The sequence below is a fragment of the Astatotilapia calliptera genome, chromosome 3, assembly GCF_900246225.1.
Source record: "Astatotilapia calliptera chromosome 3, fAstCal1.2, whole genome shotgun sequence".
In the NCBI taxonomy this organism is placed as follows: domain Eukaryota; kingdom Metazoa; phylum Chordata; class Actinopteri; order Cichliformes; family Cichlidae; genus Astatotilapia; species Astatotilapia calliptera.
Window position 1 is genome coordinate 35,530,305 of NC_039304.1, and position 24,267 is coordinate 35,554,571.

The 24,267-nt window shown below is 43.9% G+C and overlaps 2 protein-coding genes across 3 annotated transcripts in view; one reads left to right on the forward strand and one right to left on the reverse strand.

Annotated features, from left to right (window-relative positions):
* afap1l2 (actin filament associated protein 1-like 2) overlaps positions 1–24,267 on the forward strand; it is a 45,091-nt gene that overhangs the window by 15,515 nt on the left and 5,309 nt on the right. Inside the window, exons 3-10 of one of the 2 annotated variants that reach the window (XM_026163099.1) lie at positions 2,531–2,593; positions 10,393–10,484; positions 19,013–19,124; positions 21,343–21,554; positions 22,270–22,449; positions 22,543–22,629; positions 22,721–22,805; positions 22,920–23,024. In XM_026163099.1, coding sequence (XP_026018884.1) covers positions 2,531–2,593; positions 10,393–10,484; positions 19,013–19,124; positions 21,343–21,554; positions 22,270–22,449; positions 22,543–22,629; positions 22,721–22,805; positions 22,920–23,024 — 936 coding nt within the window. The remainder of the gene's footprint in view (positions 1–2,530; positions 2,594–10,392; positions 10,485–19,012; positions 19,125–21,342; positions 21,555–22,269; positions 22,450–22,542; positions 22,630–22,720; positions 22,806–22,919; positions 23,025–24,267) is intronic. The other variant, XM_026163100.1, reaches the window with a different exon arrangement.
* LOC113019400 (kelch repeat and BTB domain-containing protein 13) lies at positions 10,495–13,479 on the reverse strand. The gene has a single exon (XM_026163104.1). The coding sequence runs from the start codon at positions 12,888–12,890 to the stop codon at positions 11,373–11,375; it is 1,518 nt and encodes a 505-aa protein (XP_026018889.1). The 5' UTR covers positions 12,891–13,479; the 3' UTR covers positions 10,495–11,372.

The window sequence follows — 24,267 nt, forward strand, 5'->3', positions numbered from 1 at the left end:
TGATGTGAAAGACTGATAAGCACGTCATTATTGGTGGTTCTACAACATATTAAATTATGGGATGTGCTTAGTTTTTCACACACTGCTTCAGCAATTTGGTTTAGTTTTTCTTATAGTAAATAAATAATGACACACTTTGATGTGTCATGCTTTATTATTCATCTGAGCTTATATTTAGCTCATTTTAAGACCTGATGTTAGGGTCTAGATTTTATGTTAAAACTTGATAGAGGGTGTATGTTCTTTGTACCATAAGTGTGTGAAAGGAAATAATTAAAAAGTATGAAAGGTTCACTTTAAAGTTGCTGTGGAAGTGTTTCTAGTTGGCCTATTAGTATGCATAAATCCACTTACAACAATGTTGCAGTGTTTTGTTTTGTTGTTTGGTGCATTATTAGGTTTTTCTTTTTTTTTTAAAAAAAAAAAAGTTAATTTCAGTAGAAGAATTTGTCACAAACCTTTAAACTGTTCTCTTGATTTTTGCATCCAAAACTGTAACACTGGTTGAAGGTTAACCACAAATGTTTCAATTCATTCAAAAGCTGCATGGACCGGCTGGCAGTTAATCTGCCATCCAACAAAGTATCTTATGTAACATGTGGTCATTCCCTGCATTTCCCACACTTAAGTGAAACTGGCCTAGGAGAAGTTATTAAACCACCTACTCTGGTTTTATTTTGTTATTTTGAGCTCTTACTAACCTTTCATAATCATATCCCTGCAAGCTTTGCAAAAACATCACTTAATCTCAATTTTGGTAGCTAAAGCCACATTGTGCCTGCAGGATTGCTCTTTTTTTCTTTACTACATTCCTCCCTCTGTTGCAAAATTATTTGCTTCATGCAATTTTTTACAATTTTCAGTTTATAATCAAGCTAAAACTTAACTTGTTAACTTTTTAAACAGCTTCAGGTGAGTTTTTTTTCTTGCAACTGCTGGTGGGCTGATGTGATTTATGGTGCTCTATGCCTGCTACTTAATCTTTGAAGCAACTAATTAATGACATGCTACCGCTACCTCAAAAATAGTTTGACACAAATATGATAATGACTTTTTGTTTGTTTGTTTGGTTGTTTTTTGTAATGACCCCGATTCTTTGCCATTTTTGTCATTTGCTGTCACCTTCTCACTTCTGGATTTTAAAAGTCAACTCTCTTTCGCCCTGTTTTTCTCAGAGAGCTCTCACACTGTTCACTAACACACACCAGCAGTCAAGCTTTTCCATGTTCAGGTCTTGGACTCGTCTCTCCGTACTTCCTCTTCTGGCTCCAAGCTGTATCATTTTTCCGAAGCTGCATTTATCCTCTGGGGATGCTCACTTCCTCTGAGCAGCAATTTATAAATAGCATTTCAACTTTGTTCCCCGAAAATCTGTTTTCACTGTACAGGCAAAACATCATTTTATGCTGCTGCTGTTTGGTTTCACCTCATGATATCTATTTCAAAGGAGAAGCCCTTCTCCGCAGTATCACCCAAGGTTAGAGTTTTGTTTGATTTCCTCTAATCTAAGTCAGCTAAAATATTTAATTCCAGTGAAAAACTGTGCTGCAGCTCCGGAACAAATTCCCATAACAGGTTACAGTAACCAAATGGAGCCTTCGTAGCCACAACCTCTGTGTTTATTGTTCAAGAAAAGGCCTTTCTTCAGACTGTTTGTGTGGCAATGTTATGGCGATGTCCTCACCAGCTTGTAATTACTCCACCATGTTGAGAGTGACATGACTCCAGCTGTAGTCCTTTCCTCGCTGACTCTAGCATTGATATATGTAAGAAGGTTTCATCATCTCCACTTTTTGCCTGAAGAGTTGAGTGCAAGTGAAGTCAAGTTCATCCTTTAGTTCCTTAGTCTGGTTATGATCAGCTCCTCTAACCATGCAAAAGAAACAGAAAATGGATCACTTTTAGAGTCAAATGCAAAGTTTTTGTGAATACATGATTGTTATGAACAGGTGGATTAAGTTCAGGAGTTGCCTTGTATATTAAAAAGCAATGTAAAACTTCCGCTACAGACGTGACACAGTGCTGTATCTGTGCAGGCAAGGAGTACTCTGACTAATGCCTGATGAATGCTTGCCACGGTAAGAGTGGGTGTGAATAGTGGCCCTATCTATGTGCACAATGGACTACTTGTTTGGGTGAAGTTTCCCTTTTATCCTGGACTTCTTTTTGACAAGCACGATGGAAGTTTGTTTTGCACCAAGGTGGAATCAGATTTTCCCATCAGCTGTCTCAAGGGAAAGCAAAATATGCATTCTTTCCGTGTTATCGTTTGCAGTTAAGTCACACTGTGAATATATTCAACCAAATCAAAAAAATCAACTTTGGGAATTCAAAGCAAGCGTTAAACAGTAAAAAAGACAAAAATACCTGTGCATAAGCTCATATTTTCTTGGCATTTGTGTTTGTTGTTTTGTAAGGTTTGCTTAAATTCAATAAAGGTGTTTGTGGTAGCTAACCACAGAGCAAAAACATCTATGCAAAAGTGCACTGCTGTCAGCAGTTAATCACCTTCTGCTGTCTCTGTTTACAGGTGCTGATGAGGAGTATATCTACATGAACAAAGTCGTTCCGGGAAAAGAAAAAAATGGTAAAGGTGTGAGTTTTAAATGTTGCTCTTTGAACTTTGAAAATGACTTAGTGGTTTTTGTATGTATATGTAAGTATAGCTTCGGAAATTGTATAATAAGAAATGCAAATGTAAATGTTTGATGGCAGATTGAATGAAAACGTGTAAACTGTTAAGCTGAGTTAATAGATAACAAATTAGTTGAATAAATTTTGGTTGATAAAAACTGTTATGTCCACTCAAATATCTTATGTACAATGTAAATCTCTTGTGCTCTCGATTTCTGGTTTGTTCAATTAAGCACTGTGCAAACTGGATTATGGAACAAACTGATCCTTCACTGCACTGAACTGTAATCCACAATGCAAAATTTTTACGTCAATAAGGCATCGTCAGCTGTCAAAAAACAACTGCATACATTTGGATTAGCACAAGAAAACACCCACAAATTACTAATTTTACAACTTCACACATACACAGACTCTTTGTGCTGAATTGTCTCGTATACGCCTAAAAAATACAGGCTTCAAACAATAATATTTAAAGATGTTATTCTGTTGAAAATTAGGGCTAATAAACGAAAGGCTTAACACGGAATTACTGACATAGTTTTATAACAATGTTTGAGTCAAGCTCAACTAATTAAGACAAATGTCACATACAAAACTGAAATCTTTCATAAAAGTTTGTGCTCAATAATCCCAATAATTATTAGCCACTGCTGACTTTTCCAGCAGGTTCTTTTTTTAAAAAAAAAATTACTATACTAACAGGTGTAAAAATCTATTTGACATAAAGCTCAATACTTTGAAAAAAGAATGAATATCAATTCTCATAATTGGTGGCATCTGTTTCAGTTAATCTTATTCTTTGTTTTCCGACCACATACCTACCAAACTCACCCACCATTCATTGGCATTGCATCAGCAGTACACGGTGTCGCATGCCAGTAAAAACCAAAGAACTGCTGACTAAGATGGTAAACTAGGTAGATTTTTTGCATGCGAACAAATTTAGATCAAGGCAAAGTTTGCAACCTCACAGAGTTGAATGTCACATTTTCACATTTCCTTGTCATTCTTTAGGTTTCATCCATCTATTCTTGGATTATTCCATCCATCTATCCATTCTCTTCCGCTTATTTTTTATCAGGATAAACGACAGAACAGGTCGCCAATCTAAACATAAAAGGTTTCTGGCAAAAGCTCGTCATGTCTGTATTATATATCGTTAGTGTAGCTAATATTCATATTGCTTACAAATTACCTACTGTACTTACATAATCCTGTTATGATGACTTCATTTCAGAGTAAATTTTTCTGAATATGAAACAAAGAAAGCACCTTTTTTTTCCTTCTTTTTAAAAAAAGGGCTTTTAGTGTAATTTTGCGTTTATCCATGAAGGTCAGATGGCGCATAGTTGTTACACTATTTCCATCTCATGCTCAGTTTACTTTCAACTGAACAGACATGATAAGCCACTGCAAGCTGTGGCCCCTTCAGCTCCTCAGCACTCGCCCACCATTTCCTGTCTGTTTCTTCGCAGAGCCTCAACATCTGAGACTGACCTGTTTTGTTTGGACAGTGATAAAGAATGTGGTTTGAATGAGCACTAGAGTTAACACATATTTTCAGCAGCGATGCTTACAAAGCCACACGCTGTCTACCACAGAAACTCATGTGAGGGGGGGATGAAATACACTCGGAGTGAACTTTGTTTGTTAAAATAGGATGAGCTACATTATTTATTTATTTACCTTTTCTTTTACTGTAAAGCATTGCTCATAAAACGACAGGCAGCCTGGTTCAATTATCTTACGTGTACGTGATAGTACACGTGCAGCCTGTGGTAATGCAGTGCTTTTGCTGCAGTTCATATCAGCGTGTTTCTATTCTTGTAATGATACAAAAAGGTATAGAGCAAAGGTACAGACAGGGACTTTTTATAACACATATATGAACTCTAGTTGGCTTAAGGATGTTCTCTGAAGGTCCCATTTGAGACCAAAAAAATATAAGACACTGAAGAAGATCTTAAAGAGAAAATTGCTGTGCCATTTTGTCACGCTCATTAGGCCTCATATTAATATTAAATATTGTAGCGGGTCAGGGCTGTTCGGGGTTCTGTTTGTACAGTTATGTTTGTTTATGTTGCCATAGTGACTAAAGACTAAACGATACCTCCGTCTCCTCCTTGTCTGAGCTCGCCACATTGGTGTCAGAAGTGGGATAGCTCACCCTCGCCGTAATGGAGAGAGACATTCAGAGGCTGGAGCAAGCTGTCGAGGAGAACATTCCCCGCTTGGGAAACCGGCGATTGAAGAGAGAGGATGTGAGCGGCCATGTAAGTCCCCGGACGGGTCCGGATGGCGCGAGCGCACCGCGGCGGCGGCCCGTCGCGACAGATGCTAGGGCAATGCTTCATGGGCTACCTCTGTCGACCCACACGCCGAGCCCCCAGCCGCGAGCAGTTATGCCTACCACGCCAGTTAAGGTACCGAAATACAACGGGCTAACCCCGCTAGACCCCTACCTCTCACAAGTGCGGCTGGCCGCCAGACATAGTGGCTGGAGCGAAGAGGAGACTGCTACACACCTAGCACTAGCATTAGAGGGAGATGCACTGCAGATACTCCTTGACCTAGCCCCGGCAGAGCAGCATGAGCTCCAGGCCCTCACTACGGCACTCGAGAGGCGATTCAGGCACCGGCACTCCACTGATCAGAGAAGAGAGCAGCTAACCAACTGGAGCCGTCGACCGGAGGAGAGCCTGGGCACCTTTGCAGCAGACGTGTTGCTGTATGCTCGTCGTGGCTACCCGGAGTTTCCAGCAGCAGCCCGTGAGGAGATTAGCCTGCATGCTTTTCTGCAAGGACTTTTCCCCGAGCGACTACGCCAACACGTCCGCCTGGCCATGCCTCAGACCCTCCGTGAGGCGCTCCTTGAGGCTGAAAGGGCGGAGCCGGTGCTCACCTCACGACCTAACCAGCAGGTGCCCCCCCCCCCCCCCCCCCCAAACTACCCCCAAATCAGAGCCACAGACTGCGACGGGGAGGGGGAGGTCGCCGAGATGTCCCAGCTGCAACCCTCGGTGCCCCGGAGGCGTCCTCGTTGACTGACCGACCGCTGCTACCGGTACGATGAGCCTGGCCACGTGGCGCATGACTGCCCAGCACCATCCCCGAAGACCAGAACTACGCAGCCTCAGGGAAACAAGGAGGGAGCGGTGTAGTGAGGGGACCACCGCTCCAGCTTCCTGCCCCCCTCCAAGGACGATGCACAGTGGTGGGCCGAGTTGGGCACCTCAAGGGACTCTACCTGAGCTGCTGTGTTGAGGACCAGCCATGCCAGGCCCTGGTGGACAAAGGGTCTACCATTTCCCTGATACGACCTGGCGTGCTCCCTGGAACATCCGGGCCACTGGTGAAGGGTTGGTTGCCCACAGACACCCAGCTGATGACAGTGACGGGGGAGAAAACTGTTATGCGGGGGAATAAACCGTTGCGGATCCGAGTGAAGGATCTAGAGCTGGTGCACGACTTCTGGCTCGCCGACATTCAAGACCAGTGCATCATTGGCCTGGATCTGCTGAGCCGCTGGGGGGCCTGCATCGACACCGTGAAGCTGGCTATCACTCTTGGCGCAGAGACTTTTGCTCTCCAGCGCGGCCAAAAGCAGGGAACGGGGACCAGATGAGACAGGCGTGTTGATGACCTTTGGCAGCGCAGTAGCGTAGGCCTCCTGAGGTGCCTCCTGGACGAGAACGTGGACATCTTTGCCACCAGTGACAAAGACTGTAGGCAGACGAGTCTGGTCCAGCACACCATCGACACCGGCTCTGCTCAGCCCATCCGTCTGCGCCCACACCGGCTGCCCCTCTCAAAACGTCAGGTAGAGAAAGAGAAGATCCGTGAGATGGCTGCGGCTGGGGTGATCGAGCCGTCCAATAGCCCATGGGCGGCACCTGTGGTCCTGGTGGGGAAGAAGGATGGCAGCCCGAGGTTCTGCGTGGACTTTCGCCGTCTCAATGCAGTCACCAAGAAGGACTCGTACCCGCTGCCGCGGATCGACGAGGCCCTAGATTACGTTGCCGGCTCCAATTGGTTCAGCTCCCTCGACCTACGCAACGGTTACTAGCAGGTGGAGCTAGCCCCTGACGCAAGGCCTAAGACTGCATTCACCATTGGACAGGGGCTGTGGCAGTTCAGGGTCATGCCATTTGGGCTCTGCAATGCGCCAGCGACGTTTGAGAGGCTGATGGAGAGGGTGCTCGTGGATATCCCTCGTAGCCGCTGTGTTGTGTACCTGGATGACCTGTTTGTGCACGGTGGCGACTTCGACAGTGCACTGTCTCACGTGAGCGAGGTCTTGAGTGCCATCCGATGAGCTGGGCTGCGGCTCAACCCCGCAAAATGCCGGCTGTTGGCGAGAGAGACCACGTTCTTGGGCCATGTGATCAGCGCTCGAGGTGTCGCCATTGACCCCACAAAAGTGGCTGCGGTCCGGGACTGGCCGACTCCCTCGAACGTCCAAGAACTGCGGAGTTTCCTGGGCCTAGCCTCCTACTACCGTCGGTTCATCAAAGGGTTCGCAACAATGGCCAGCCCCCTCCACCACCTGACTGACAAGGGACAGCTGTTTGGCTGGGGGGATACCTGTGCTGCGGCTTTTGCACAGCTGAAGGAGGCCCTCACCAGAGCCCCAGTCCTGGCCTACCCCAACGCCCGGCAACCTTTCATTGTGGACACTGATGCTAGCAATGTAGGGGTCGGGGCGGTCCTTTCCCAGCAGGACGAGGCTGGAGAACGGGTGGTGACGTACTTCAGTTGTGCCTTGGGGCGAGCCGAGAGGAACTACTGCGTGACCCGGCGGGAGCTGCTGGCCGTAGTGCTAGCGGTGCGGCACTTCCAGCCATATCTGCACGGCTGCCGGTTCCTCCTGCACACTGACCATGCATCTCTGACTTGGCTCCTGAACTTCAAACACCCAGAAGGGCAGGTGGCCCGCTGGCTGGAGGTCCTTCAGGGCTATGACTTCGAGATCCAGCATCAGCCAGGTCGACAGCATGGCAACGCTGATGCCCTCTCCAGACGGCCCTGCGTAGCCGTCGAGTGCCGCTACTGCCTGCGACAGGAGGAGCGGACCCAGGAGGTGCTGGGGGTGGCTACTGCTCAGGCCACGGCTGGAGGAGGGGGGTGGCTCCCATTGACAACGCAGCAGCTGAAGCGGGAGCAGGAGGCTGACGCGACGTTGGTTCAGGTGGGAGCCTGGCTGGAGGCGGCGCAACGCCCCGCCTGGACGGGGGTGTCGGGACAGGAGCCCGAGGTGAAGGCCTACTACTCCCAGCACAACAATCTGGAGACCCACGACGGCCTCCTGTACCGGAGATGGCGGGCCCCCGGTCAGGGCAGAGATCTCCTGCAGCTGTTGGTGCCTCGGTCGCTGCGGTCGCAGGTGCTTGAGCTGGTCCACGGCTCGGTGGGGGCAGGACACTATGGGAACGCCAAAACTCTCCGCCGCCTCAGGGGACGGTTCTACTGGCCTGGCTGTCGACGGGATGTGGAACTTCATGTGCACTGCTGTGACACCTGCACGGCACAAAAGGGCCCAACTCAACGCTCCACTGCCCCCTTCAGCAGTACTTGGTGGGGGCCCCAATGGAAAGAGTGGGAGTGGACGTCCTAGGGCCTTTCCCCGTCACAGAGTCAGGGAACCGGTATGTGTTGGTGGCTATGGACTATTTCATGAAGTGGCCAGAGGCCTACGCGGTGCCGGACCAGAGCGCAACGACGACGGCCGAGAAGCTGGTGGAGGAGATGTTCACCCGATTTGGGGTCCCGGTTGAGCTCCACAGTGACCAGGGGCGTAACTTCGAATCGAAGGTCTTCGGGGAGATCTGCTGGCGACTGGGGGTGGAGAAGACGAGAACCACACCGCTCCACCTACAAAGCGATGGCTTGGTTGAGCGCTTCAACCGCACGCTGGCCACCCAGCTCGCCATTCTCACCAGCCGCCACCAGCGGGATTGGGACCGACATCTGCCCCTGGTCCTTTGGTCGTATCGGACTGCGGTGCAGGAGTCCAGCCAGTGCACACCTGCCCGCTCTGATGTTTGGACGGGAGCTCTGGACGCCTGTGGATCTGGTGTTCGGGTCCCCCCCCCCCGAGCCAGAGATTGATGGTGGGCCAGAGATGGACTACTACTGGAGGCTGAGGGAGCGGCTGCAGGTGGTTCATGACTACACCCGCCAGGCCCAGGCCAGCGCCGAAGTACGACAGAAAAGAGCCTACGACACCAAGTGCCGAGGGGGGGTTTTCATGCCTGGCGACAAGGTTTGGGTGTACTGCCCAGTTCGCAAGAGAGGAGTGTCCCCCAAACTCTGCAGTCACTGGCAAGGGCCGGCGGAGGTCGTGGAGCGGCTAACAGACGTGGTGTACCGTATCCGCATGCCGGGGCCGGGGCGCATGGTGGTGTTGCACCGGGACAGGCTCTCACCGTACCGACCGCTCGCTCCGGCAGACGCCGGGGCAGGGGATGATGGTGCCGGGGCAGGGGATGATGGTGGCACCCCATGTTCTGACCCAAGTGACTTTTCCCCCGCCGGTCGTGACCGGCCAGTGCGCCAAAAGAAGGCACCTGGACATTTGCAGGACTTCGTGTGGGGTAATGGGGTCGTCGGGGACGACTGACCCCTTAGGTGGGGGCTATGTAGCGGGTCAGGGCTGTTCGGGGTTCTGTTTGTACAGTTATGTTTGTTTATGTTGCCATAGTGACGGGTGACGCCCTCTCGCTGCGACGGTGTGTCCTTCTGTCAGAGGGCGCTGTGGGTGTTGCTGTTGTTGTTGCCGCGCTGAGCAGTTAGCTAGCGGCAGTGTTCTTCTGCAAATGTTAATAAACGGCTGTGCTCCCTGGCTAGCTCACGGGAAGCAAGACCAAACGATACCTACGTCTCCTCCTTGTCTGAGCTCGCCACAATATACACCCCCAATTCACAAAAACAGTTGCCTTAAGATGGTTTATATGGTAAGGTAAAGATCTTACAATATTAGAAGAAAGATAAATGCATGAATCAAAATGACCTACTGATATTATCCTAAATGGTTTAGGTTAGCATGATAAAACAAAGAAAAAAAAAGACAAAATTATGACTTAATGCTTGACACCACAAGTGGCCATACCATTGTTAGTATTTTAACATTTGGGGGAGTTTGGTTTAAGACAGTGTAGAGGTTTGTTATCATACTGTATATGATGTTATCACTCCGTATCTGCATGCTAAATGCTAGCATAGCTAACATAGCCAACACTCTTTCTAGCATGCCCGTTCAGAGGCAAAATATTAACTCATGCCCTACATCATACCATTTTTATCAATAATTAACTTTGTTAAAGGAAATATTTTGAATCTTACACAAATGATGTGAACATGATAGCATCAGCAAACTCTTGCATGTTTATTTTTCACTTGCCTCAGCTCACAGTTTTGGAACCCATGGATTAGTTTAACAGAACATGGCTTTCAGCAGGAACAAACAAGTAAATTTGCACTTTCAAAGCCCAGTTATGAACAGGTTGACTGCAACGTTTGAAAAGCTATATATATATCTATATATATATAGATATAGATATGAAGATTATATCATTGTGTTAGTTGGGGATACCACTGCATTAATATTTAACCGAGATAGCTGGATATGTGGAATTTATACTTGCAAGATGACAGCTATTCATTTATCCTGAAATGTTCTGGTATGCTATGGAAATGAATTTAAATGCAAAATGCCTGGTATATACTGACCTTCCACTCTCTGCTTGTGTTACCAAGATGACAGATTAGATGCCCTGCTCAATGGAAAAGCAGCAAAACGTGTCCCCGTCCCACAAAAGAACCTTCCCGACCTGCCACCCCCCAGAACAGTAAGTGTTGACCAGTTCTTTCCATAATTGGAGTAACAGAAGAATGATGCAGAATGATTTGGCTTAAAAAGCACAAATATTTGGGTCTCTGCCACTGTGGTTGTGGGAATGTTAATAGCACTGACCCAAGTCAGTGGCTGAAGTAATATAGTAGATGGAACAAATCAGTGGTGATCAAGATATCCTACTGTATACCAAAGAAGCCAGAAGACAAATTCCAAATTGATATGTAACCGACAGCATTTTGGTCTTGTGTTACAGTATGTGCACAGCTATCACTAAGAAGCGTAGTGCTAAAAACAGTACTGTAACTTACAGTAAAAAGTACTGTAAGTTAATGGGTTGTTGTCAGATATTGAAACCCAGCTGCAGCAGTTTTAATATAATGACACAAATAACGTCTGTGGTCATGCAAGCCAAAATCATTCCCCTCAACCATCAGAGTTGCAAGCCGAGGCTTCGTGAAATGTGTTCTCCCTCAGAAGCAGGTATTTAACAACCCATGGGGCTACAAGACTGGAGAGGTGATTGTTCAGGAGTGTGTGAGAGGGAACTACACTGTGTTTCATGTTGACTAGGAGACCAGTGGCTTCTGAATTGGCCCAGTGTGACTTCAGGAAAAAGGTTTAAAACATCCCGTCAGTGCCTTTGAACTTCACACACATGCACAGTGGCCTCCCTACTATAAACTGCAGTAGCAGCTGTTGTTAATCAGTGCAAGTGCTTGTCAGCATGTGTGTGAGAGTGCATGTGAATTGGATGCATTGAAATAAAGTTAATTTTTGTCCATTTGGAGCCTTCAGAATTATTTAGCAGCAGTATTTTCGAGGATTTATTTTATTATTTAAAATCTCAAAAAACGTTTTACTTTTCAGTTGTACAATAATTTCACAAGTGCTGTATAGCTTCCAGATATGCCTCAGACAGGTCTGACAGAGGCATTTCTCCTTCCTTGCCTTCTGCATCCAGCTGTGGTATAACTGGCCCCGTCTTGGGAAGCCTGAGTAAACATGTCCACAGTGAACCACTCTTTGGAAATCCGTTCATCTGCTTACGGGGCTTCCATCCATTTTCAGTGATGGTATACACAAGAGTTAACATGTGTTTCACTGTGAACGCAGAATCCCCCCTGATCATTGCGGTGAACAGAGCTCCCTTGCTGTTGATGTAATGCCCATGCATAGCTGTCCACTGGCCTGTTGTGATATTATAACAATCCATTAGACAGCGAAGAAAGTCGTCACAAGGCCCGTTGCGCATCACATACAAATTGTCCTTGTGAGCTACCATACAGTGGCCATAGCTCTGAGGTCTGATCAGTGTGGTAGCAAGCTTCCACTCATCATTCACAGGTACGTATTCATAGATGTCTGTGGTGTCTGGTGGCTTCCAGAAGCATATAAATATCCGTCGTCTAGCGACAGCACAAGCTGCAGATGCTACGGGTCGTGGCGCATGCTGTATAAATGTCCACTCTCCTTTTACAACATCATACCTCTCTGCTGTGGAAATTATATTCTTTTGGGACTCTCCACCAATGGCGTAGAGCTGACCCCCGTGCCCAAGAAGGGTAAAATTATATCTGGGTTGCTGGGGACCTGGGAGAGTAGTCCAAAGTCCTGAATCGGGGTTGTAGCAGAAGCTACTGTCCACTGTGTCCTTACTGTAACCAAAAACCCCACCAACGATATATAAGCGATTGTCAACCACTGCTACTCCAGCCATGGAGGTGCTGCAAGCAGTTGGTAGGTCTGTCAGATGTTTCCACTGCCCCTCTTTTTCGTCGAGGTAGCAAACGACCCTGAAGGAGTCTTGCAGCAGCTCCAGTGAAGGAGAATGGGTCCCTATAGCAATAAAAGAAGAAGGGGACAAAGTTTGAGAGTATTGCAGCAGCTCCTCGGGGATTGAACTTTCTGCTTCATCCTTGAGATCATCAAAGGTGTCACAAAGAAAGAGTGCAGCATTGTGAAACAGTGCGTGCACCCCAAATATGGAGGCTGTATGGTAAAGCAGAAGGCAGTTGTCCGAGTCTATAATGTCGCAAAGATGCAGGACCAAATGTTCAACCTGTAGAAAAGCAGCACACTCGACCGCTTCGACAAGCTCATCTGGTTCACTGATGGTGGGAATCTCTCCCCTGCAGACTGCAAGGGCAATGAGGAAACCTCTTGCGTGCACTCCTCCTTTCAGGTAGAGCTCATCTTGCTGACTTTCTTTCATCCCAGAGTGAAAAAGAGCACAGAAATAGTCGCTGTACTTAAGGAGAAAAGCCCGCTCCACAGTGAACCAACTGTCCTCCACCCTCACTCTCAGCCAGCCTGCCTGGCACTCTCTGTTCTCCAGATCAAGGGTCGCATTCTCGGCATGAATATCCCGGTTGATTCCCAGGCCTTCGGGCATTTCCATGGTCTCTTAAACCAGGATCTCTGTTCTTCCTAAAACGGCCTCTCAAGTAATTATTTTGTGTGTGACTCGAGTGTGGAATAGCCATTTTTTCCCTCGAGCTGCATGGTAAATAAAGATTTGTGTGAGCTCCATTGCGTCCTGTCTGCATGGTCTTAAAATAGAGATGGACTATAGATAGCAGCTGTGCCACTTGCAAGCGTCAGGCAGGGAAAGGAAAACTGTTGACATGCACTGTAGCGGTAATGTGGCTGCCGGCAACTGGTCATTATCATAACCGCAATAAGACTGGCTAGCATAAAGTAAGTATTTACTGAATTATTCATGATTACGTTATCCCTTTAAATCCAGCTTGGTTTAAAATGGCTATTTAAATGTTACACATGAAGACCCATTTGCAGCCATACATTTTAAGTAGGTAACTTGAAAAGGATTAAGCTGGCAAAAAAGGGACTGGTACCAAAGATATCAAGGTTTTAGAAAAGGTCAAAGTTTTCCCAAGAAGGCAAAATAACAGGAAAACAAATAGTTTGTGTCATGTGAAATCTTTGCATTCTGCCTCCTGCCATGTAGATAACGTATAGTCTCTTTTCTTTTTTATTTTCACTCATTAAATTTTTAATTTCATAATTTCTAAATCAAAAAAGTTATTAAGTAACAAGTAACAGAGGCAAAGGATCAGGGATTTTTCCTGAACTCTGTTCTCTAGAAACCAAACTGATAATTTTTATCACCACCTTTTACATTGAGCTCCCAGCAGGCTTTCAGATACACTGTGTGTGTGTGTGTGTGTGTGTGTGTGTGTGTGTGTGTGTGTGTGTGTGTGTGTGTGTGTGTGTGTGTGTGTGTGTGTGTGCTTTCACTGCACCGAATTCTTGGCATGGGAACCAGGGATTTTCCATGTTCCTCTGACTGTTCGTTTTTTGGGCTCTCTTTTCCCACTCTTTACTCAAAGCCCCTCCACCACACCCCGCCACCCTCTCTCATTGCTTTGTTATTTATCCTCCGACTCCTCATTTCTTCCCTTCTAGTCGATGTTTCTGTGGTGAAGAAGTGTGTTTGTGCGTGAGAGAAGTGAAAGGAAGGGGCTAAAGTGACTATTAGAGACAGAAGAATAGCAAAGTCTTCTGGGAGAATGGATACACACACCTGGCATGTCCCTGATGCTTTTTCACCAGTGCAACACCTCCCTGGAATGGCTTACTATGCTTCTCTTCAGGCTTGGCTCAGACAACAAGCCAATTTAATATATTTGGAGTTGAGGAAATGTAAAAAGAAAAAGAAAAAAGATAGAGATAAGAGTGGGTGGGCAGTCTGGGGTGGCTTACTGCGGTTCCTCTGGAATGCCTGACTTTTTGTTTTAATTAATAGCAGATGCTTAACTCTTGACTACTTTTTTTAAACTCTGGAGAAGTTTACACTCTTGCAGTGAGAGAGTGAGAGAGAAGTGAGAAACAGAATAATAACTTTCTCAGGAAATTCCTGTTAACTACTTTTGTATATAACTATTATTAAGGCTTAGACCAGGCTTGTCTCTAACTCTCTTGACTTGTTATTTGCAGTATATATGGGTTATGAAACCATGAGCTCTATGTAAAAACGGACATAGCCACAATGTTGTCACCTGTTGGATTGAGTTTGGCATTTTGGCCATGGTCATCTTGAATACTTTAAATCAGGGCATCAACAGCGAGGGGTGGATCTAAGTGTTGAGGACACTGAGAGCACATTGTCATATGGCAGAAACTTGTCAATACCAAGATAGTCATACCCGTAATCGATTGTTGTTTGTTCACTCTAAACATAACATCCATCCACCATCAATTTTCTTATCTGGGCTCAAGTCTCAGGGCACACACTCTATGCCAAGACCTTCCACTCCCCACACCAGCCAAGAGATGTAATCTCTCGAGTGTATCGTGGATCTGCTACAGGGCCTCCTCCCAGCAGGACATGCTCAGACGACCTCACCTACAAGGTACCTAGGAGGCATCCTATTCATATGTCCAAGCCACTTCATTTGGTTCCTTTTGATGTGGAGTAGTGGCCAGGCTCTGAATCCCTCTCAATTTACAAATTTCCTCTAAGGAAGAATACAGCCACCCTTTGGAGGAAGCTCATATCTGACGCTAGTATCCATGATTCAGTTCTTTCAGGCACTACCCAGAGCTCACGGCCAAAGGTGAAGGTCGGAAGATCAGTGCTTCCCTTAGCACTCTCTTAATCACAAAAAAATGGTACAGCGCTCACATCGCTCCCAAAACCCACATCAATCCATCTTTCGATGTCCATCTCCACTCAGACCTAGAGAGTCTTAAAATCAGCTTGTGCACTATTCTTTTTTCTGATCATGGCCTCAGATTTGGAAGTGCTAATTCTCATTCCTATAGTTTGATACTCAGCAGCAAGTTTTTCTTGAGGTCACCGCTTGATCATCTGCAAAAGAAGAAGAGACATGATCCTGAGCCACTTGGGTAATTGGCTGGGGGTAAATGTAACATTAATATACAAAATAAACATAAATCTAACTTGGAAATAGCAATTGAGATGATAAGTTGACGAGGAGAGAATTTACCTAGATCATAAATCAGGAAAAATCTAAAATATTTTCATTGATTTCTTTACAGTTGAATTCAATTTTGAAGCCCCCTGTTGGCAATTAGGATAAATGGGGGTTTACATGACTTAATTTTAGTTTTGCCTCCATCATTTTCTACAACCTAAATTATAAAGTTATAATAATTTTACAGAAATAAACGAGTAAGAAGGAGTGATGTAACTCCTGTGATTAAAAATAACAATGGTCAATAGACACCCTAGTAATGCCAACATCTTATCTCAGTGGTTATCACTGTTGCCTCATAGTAGGGTGTTTAAACCAAGAGTACAACTTCTTCTGTTGCTGATTTGCTTCAGTATTTCCTGCTATCAAAAAAACGTGGTAGGTTTTTTCTGCTTATCACCTAACTGGAAACACACACACTGACAGTTTCACTTACGAATTAAAGAAAGTTCAGAAGAATATGTGGGCACAAGTGAGCCAATATACCTGTAGCAGCATCAGTTATTATCAGCATCAGTTACCTGTGTGTTTAAATAGACTTTATATATTTTGGTCATTTTCGAGAGCAGGTCTCATGACACACTGACAGTCACATTTGCTGATGCTTGTATAATGACGCATCTTAAATAGCTCCATGATGTATAAGGGATGTTACCCTCCCTAAACGGCCGTGATAACATTTCTGCCAACACATTGCTTAGTGGCTGCTTTCCTCCATGTTCAGGCATGCAGGCTAATCACACAAGTGAGTCTTCATCACTGTGACTGCTCGCGGACCGTGACATGACGCCAGTTATTATAACATCTGCTATGGATTACTGAAAATGTCTTAGCTCACTGAAGTGATATGGTGGGAAAAGCTCACTAACAGGGAATTCCCTGTTTACTGGGAGTTGCTGCGTCTGTCACTGACAGCCCACATCAGAAATAATGATTTTTACACAAACAGACAAATATGGCTGTGTTTTTATTTTTTGTTGTTCTGTTTCTAAGCTGAACCAGTAAATCACTCTGGTATCTGTAGACCCACCACAGGTTTGTGACCGCTAAACACAATTTATCACTGCTTTCTCTCTCATTTGTTTCTGTATATTTTAAGCGTGGCTGATTTGGGGCAACTAAAAGTACCATTCACACTCTCATCATATGGTATATTGAGTTATTCTGTTTACAGAGCAGCTGAAGGACTGCAACCTTTCAGAGAATGTGAAAGCTGTACAATAAGTAAATATAATAAAAATAAGCAGAATGCTTTAAAGTATACTAATTTCAATAAGTAGAAGTGAAAGTGAAAGAATTCAAACAGTGGGATATATGTAATTTTTTTTAACTTCCTTTAACTTCACTGCCTCAGAAGAATAACCCTTATGTGGAAGTCTGACTCCAGTATCTCTCAGTTTATCTGAGATAAGAAAAAGAATACATAGATTGCATCTTCACTGGCAGCTACTGAAGTTTTTAAGCGGGCAAGTCATTTTATTTCCAGATTGCACCAAGACCAAACTTGCATATCTGCCATCTTCTGATTGCCACCATTGATACTTCATAGGATTATGTCGCAACTTCAGGGTATTGAGGCTGTTTTCCAGTGATGAAATTCTTCCTTCTTGGAAGGTCCTTCCCCCACACATCATGCATGAGTCCAAAGGTTTAAGGTTGTTCAAAGTGTGAAAATAAACACCTGATTAATTAATATGGTCTTCAAATTACCTGCATTTTTGAAGTTGACAGCTTTTCCCACAAGACTGAGTTTTAATAAAAGGTACCACATGCTGTTTCAAAGCATCTCCTAAAAGATGCTGATTAGTAATGCTTGTTTTATACTACCATGGTTATATCTGGTTACATAGCTGTTTGCCTACATAGCCTGGGGAGAAGTTTTGAACACAAATGCAAAAGCAATGCAAATGCGTTCCCATGTTCTCCTCTAAAAACCCAAACGGCACGTTGTTCAACCGTGCGTAGGCTGAATGCCGAATGGTTGACAAGTGGGCCAGAATGGGGCGAGGGTGCAGAAGTCTGAAAAAACATTAAAGTTCAAAAATAAAGTATTGAAAACATAGACATGCGCTGCAGTGGATGCTTTTCCTTATTTTCAAAGCTCAGTTTCACAAGACCACAGATTGGTTGAACCACATACTTTGGACACGTGTGACAGCAGATGCTCTGTGCAGGTAGATGGACTGTATATGGTCTACCAATGCACTGCCAAAAGAGAAGCAAGTTCAGCCCATAAGACTGACAAATGGCAGTGACAAACTTTCTGCACCACTCTACATTTAACCAGTTATTATAACTTTGGCTCCACACTGTGTCTATCATCCTGTCTCCCTCACGTCACCCCCAACCAGGGGCAGTGCATTGCTGCCACTCTGAGCCTCCTGGGTTCTTCTGGAGATGTCTTCCTGTTAAAAGGGAGTTTTTCCTTTCCACTCTTGCCAGAGTGCTTGCTCACAGAGAGTTTTCTCTTTATTATTCTAGGGTCTTTACTTGATAGTATAAAGCACCTGGAGGCCATAAAAATAGAGAGGAATAGAATAGAATCTTCTGCTAGATTAGTTTACTGTGTAACTTCTAACTGTTATATGTCTACTAATGTGTCTAACCACACAATGTCATTGATTGGTTTGTGGATTTAGATTTAATAAGCCTTTAAAATCTTATTTTTTTGTGTGATTTTTTTGTGTCAGTCACAAAGTAGAAATAGCCTAAATTGTTAACAAGAACTAAGAAGTTTATTGTGACTTTGCTTTTCCATCCTCCTGGAGAGCGTTACCAGTAGCTACCAGTAGAGTGCTATGCTTGTCCTGCTTTGATTCAAGCTTTATTCTTAATTTACCCAAAGAAAAGTGATACAGAGAGAGTGAGGCTCAGTTGTAACAGTGTAAATATTCAGGAGCCATTATGCTGCACAAGCAACATCTGTCTAATGTATCGAGCAAAATCTTGAGCTTCATTAAAAAGAAGAAGAAGAAGCTAAATATAAAAAACAAAAAAACAAAAACACAACTGGAGACAGATGTGTTTGTTTTGGTTTTGATTTTAGTCAAGCATTAAGTGTTGGGGAGACAGTCTTTACCACACAGGAGACAGAAGTGAAGCCAGACTGCTGAGTGATTTCAGGAAAGCCACACACACATATATACCCCTACGCACACACACATACCCACACACACAAATATACGACACCCTTCTCTTCTTCCTTGCTCACACAAACACTCCCTCTTCCCTAAAGGCAAACGTGCTAGTAGTTACCAGGTCTTGCCTCCCAGGTCAGAGGAGGTTTGGTTACACGAGGAATTCCCTAGTTATTCCTGAAGTGACAGCTGGGATTAACCACATGTTCAGCCTGTGGGAATAACACATGTCGATGTGTGCGTGTGTGCATGTGTATGCGCGTGTGTTCAGAGCACTTAATTACCACTGGTCTAGAAACTATAATGACAGTAGGTTTGGGGGTGACGTTAAATGAACAAAAAGCACAGACATTTACAATCCCACACTTCTCTTTTTTGGGTACTTTTCTCGTTTTTGACTCCCTCATCTTTCTCTCATCTGTCAGGGTGTGGTGTGTCGGGAACCGTTCCCTTTGCCTCCAGTACCAGCTCCAGCCTGTGCAGACGCTTCAGAGAGTTACTATGAGGAGGCTCAACCCTATGAGGAAACTGTCAATGGTAAGAACTGTGTTCAAAGTTAGATGTATCATCTATCGCACAGCCCCAGGTGATGAATTCATACTACTGCAAAGAATATCAGTATTATTTTTAATGCAGCCTTCCTATTTGAAGCAATTCTTCGTGTTTGTGTGAGTGTGTGCCACAAAATATTTGAGACTGCTTCTTTACAGAAATAGTTTTTTTTAAGTGTATATTCATAATTCTGACGCTGTTAAATTGAATTTTACAATCACTTCTTTTAAATTAAGACCATTTTCATTTAGATATATTTTTATTGTTTCAGTTCAACTATGTAAGTTACAGACATTTCAGACCTGCTGTGCCTTTTTCTTAGCTTAACATTTTAGCTTGAGCTGTAAAATAAAGCGAAAAGAGTTGCCTAGGTACTGGAACAAATAACTGAGTAAGTGGTAAGACCCGCACCACAATTATAAGAAACCAGTCTGTATTACCAGTTTTTGCGCAATAGCGGCGTTTCACAGCTCTGTGGGAAAGAATTAGGTAACAATTGTTCGAATATAACACATGTCAGCTTTTTATTCAGTACTGGAAGCTTTTTCTTCAGAATTGTTACTAAACACATTTTTACCACAGCTGCAAAGAATATTCTGTCCTGTTTGGCCTGTGGTTGTTTGTTATTAGTCATGCTGTATAATCATCGCCTAGGTAAGCAACAAGCAGAATGTCAGAATGGGAGTGAAAGGTGGTTTAAGTGAATATCAGTGATAGCATGGTTGTTCCAGAAACTGCTGACTGTTTTCTCTAGGGTTCACAGAGAATCATCTAAAAAAGAGAAAATATCCAGTAAGCAGGAGTTCTCTGTCCAAAAATACTTAACTAAGGTCAGAGGAGACTAGCGAGACTGTTTTTAGATGATAGGAAGGCAACAGTAAACATCCACTTGTTATGGTCAAGGCATGCAGAAGAGCATCTCTTGAGTTACAGCAGCAGAAGACCACACCGGGTCTCACTCCTATTAATGAAAACTGCTACACTTCGGACTTGATTGTTGCCAAAATTGGACAAAAGAAGACTGGAAATGGTGATGCTGGGTTCAGAATTTAACATAGACCCATCCTTCTGGCTGGTGGTGATGGTGCGGGGCATGTTTTCTTGCCACACTTTGGACCCCTTAGTACAAACTGACCATAATTTAAACACCTTAGCCTTCTGAGTATTGTTGCTGACCATGTCCGTCTCTTCATGACAACAGTGTAGCCATCTTCTGATGACTTCTTCCAACTGGATAACACACCATCTCACAAGGCTCAGATAATCTGATTTCTGGAACACGACAATGAGTTCTTTGTACTCAGGTGGAGTCCTCAGTCACCAGGGCTCAAGAGATTTAAATCACGGATATACAGCCGACAAATCAGCAGCAACTGTGTGATGTTATCATGTCAATATGGACAAAAACCTCAGAGGAATGTTTCCAGCACGTTGTTGAATCGATGCCACAAAGACTTAAGGCGGCTTTGAAGAAAAAACGAAGTGGCCCGTGAATGCATTTGAAAAAGAAAACATATGTGAATTGGCCAAAGAGAATGCAATAATGAATATGTACAAGATTTATTTATTTTTGTAATCTTTTCTATGATTATTATTCAAAGGCATTATGTTCTGTCCAATCTCCCCTATGTTGCTTTTCTTCCTCCTGTTTCCTTTGATATTATTTAGATCTGGACTGTTTTGGCCATCGCTCAGGGCCCTGGATACGAGAGTACAGCTCTGACAGTGTGGTCTATGCTGTTATCACCAGGGGTAGCTAGGACTTGTTTGTCTGTCTGTGTGGCATGAATGCAGGCGATTGCATAAATCCAAAATTCAAATTGGGAAGCCAGCATGTCCCCAAAGTGCTCGTTGTCCAGTTTTATCAGCGCCGTGCATGTAAGGGAACAGTTTCATCATCAATCAGCCTCATACTATCAATTTCCTGAGTTTATTATTTTCCCTTTCATCATAACTTTGTTTCATCATTTTCCTGTCTGCTTACCATCAGTACTGAAAATGTGTGTTTGCTCAATGCTTTAGGAAATCCTCCTCCATTCAAGAAAGTCACAAAGGTCCAAAAAACAGAGATTAACTTTATTTTTCATTCACTCTCATCGCACAGATTTTGCTTCTCCTAATCCTTGCTTTCGACGCCCTGCCATTTTTCATCCCTTGTAGCCCATGCAGTGTCGTAATCTTTAGCTTTGCTTGCCCTTTGTAGATGATGGAGAGGCGGTAAGCAGCTCATATGAGTCCTACGATGAGGAGGAAGTGACCAGAGAGAAGTCGTCATCAGCTCAGCACCAGTGGCCATCAGCAGAGGCGTCTATTGAGCTGATGAAAGATGCTCGCATCTGCGCTTTCCTGTGGAGGAAGAAATGGCTTGGCCAGTGGGCCAAACAGCTTTGCGTTATCAAAGACCATCATCTGCTGGTGGGTAAACGACTGTATTAACGCTGCAGTGAGGTTTTGTGTTATGATTGTGTTGTGATACGTAGAAGAAAAAAAATCTAAACCAAATTAGCCCATATATTAAAAAGAATAGGGCTGTGTATAGTCCCTGTAATATTTTGTATGCTAGAAAGCCGGTGTGTAGGCTTTACTTTTTAACTGTTCAACTGACAGCTGCCAGAGATTCTTAATAGCAAGCGCTGAATGAACAGCTGTCAAGAAATAGATCTGTGACAACGCATATGCAACTTCCTCTGAAACTGACTTGTTATATTTTTATATTTTTCTTGGTATTAAAAGACAAATGTTCCCTCTAGAATGCTAGACGAGCATTCTAGAGGGTAATTACCTATGAACACTTTTTTTAACAGGCTATCTAAAGCATGGAGTTCGCACGAGTGGCTGTTTTCACTTTCTTAAAAAGTCTACTGTAAAACTTTTATTCTAATATGATTCAAATCAATAAACACATTCAGGAATTTACCCAATTTTTACTTTGCTGTTAGATAGGTAGGTAATGGTTTATGGTTGAGAAGACTGCCTAGTAACTACACAAATCTGCTGATTATTCTAAACACTGATTGGTTGACAACATTTACTATTTACCTTCTAGCTTGTTTTGGTCAGCATGCAGCTAAAATTAAAGGACAGTAATTCATTTTTAACGAAGCTTGCATGTTGATTCTGCCTCTCTCAGTGCTATAAAAGCTCCAAGGAGCAGACACCTCTGCTGGATGTGAGTCTGCTGGGCTGCAGTGTTGTTTACAAAGAGAAGCAGTTAAAGAGGAAAGAGCACAAGCTGAAGATTATTCCAGTGGGTGGGGAGACCATTGTCCTGGGCTTGCAGAGCAAAGAACAGGCTGAGCAGTGGCTGAAGGTAACACGTTCACAGTAGCTTGCTTTCGAGATCATTGGATGGTTATTTATTTGTTCGCAATATCAAAATGAGAACATCTTGTTTTTGCTCCAGGTTATTCAAGAGATCAGTCCCAAGCCAGCTGATAGCTGTGACCCCCAACACACTGTGTCTGACTCCCCAAGGCTTATTTGTACTAAGGTACATTGATCTGTTGTGATCAGACATCATGTTTTTGATGAGACTTTTGATAAGATTTCAAAATGACTAAAATATAGCCATGAATCCACAGGGAGAGCTGAGTGAGAGATACTCTGTGGCTTCAGAGAGCGGCAGCAGCACAGACAGCCATGCTGAAACGCCAGAAAGCAAAGATGGTAAGCTCCTCTGTGGGGTTTTAGCTTTTATCTGCTGTGCTCCACATGTTCAAGGAGAGGGTGTAAAAAGAAAAAATAGTCAATTTGTCGTCCTTCTCCTCCTCTTTTCCACAGTGAAGAAAAAATATGGAGCAGGTTTAATGTTCAGCAACCTGATGAACATCGGCAAGAAAAAACCCTCCGCACTCGAGAGCCCAGAGAAATGTGTCGACACCTCAGGTTCGCAAAAATCTACTTAACTTCAAAGTTCAAAGTTTGCTGCTTTTAATTGCAGGATGGCATTCGTACTGGCATGAGAGGTCTAATGAAGGTCTAAGGCAAGGGAGTCAAACATAAGGCCCAGGGGCCAGAATCGGCCCAGCAAAGACTCCAGTCTGGCCAACTGGATGCCTTTTTGAAAATGTGAAGTAGGGCATAAATTATTGGGCTTTTAAATGTATTTTTAACAAGTTTTGCAGCTTTACCTGTTAAAAAAGACCTTTCTCATAGCCATTCCTGCTACATCAAAGTAATTAAGTAAGAAATTACAGTTACAATTAAATAACAGAAAAGTTCCTGTTTTTTCAAGATTGCCTATAAAAATGTAAAAAAGGTAAAAAGGACATTTTCTGTGAATTAACAGAAACTCTCTAATCCGGTTATTTTTAAAATTTACACTCAGAGTCATGCTGAACAGTTTCTTTCATTTACTCCAGCAGCAGAAAAAACTACGACCTATTGTTGAAATTACACTTCTTTTTTCTTTTATTTGGATATCTCAATGATTAAAAGTGTAGTTAAATTTCTGCACACTGACAGAAAGGGGAGTTTCACTGGTCCAGCCTTCTTAGGATCAAAGTGAGTCATAAAAGACTTGTAATCTAAAATGAGCTTGACATCCCCGGTCGAAGGTAAATATATCGTAGTAGTAACATTTATTACCCTTTCAATAATTCCATTTATATCTCATGATAAATGTAAGATGAATGCAAGCACAACGACAAAGACATTGCTGTTGGAGACATTACAGACACTTGTGATTGAATTGCATGACAGATTTTGCCCCTTGTAGTAATTTACACATTCGCCCAACAAGCAAAAGATCACCAGTTTTCCAAGAGGAGACAAAGATCCCTTTGTGTTTGTGTCAGGAAGGACAGCTGATGTAAAAACTCAAAGTATAAAACACGTGAATAAGGAAGTAGAGAAAAGTAGTTTTTTTAGTGTCTTTAAGTAACGTCCTCACTAAAAGCTACCTGTTGATGCGCCCACTTTCATTTTCTTGGTGTTTAACTAACGAAACCTAGCATGACACCAACTCATCCACAATATCCATAACATTTTCAAATTAACACTCATTGCATCATCAGATAAGTCCTACATTTGCTAGTACAGCAAGTAAATAAAACTGGAGATATGACACTCCCCTGTGGGCTCCTGGTGGTAATAATAGCACCATGCACTCCAGCACCGTCCGTCAAAA

What these genes read in the sequence shown, in the direction of transcription:
- LOC113019400 (XM_026163104.1), bottom strand. Translation starts at nt 12,890, where the DNA reads ATGGAAATGCCCGAAGGCCTGGGAATCAACCGGGATATTCATGCCGAG.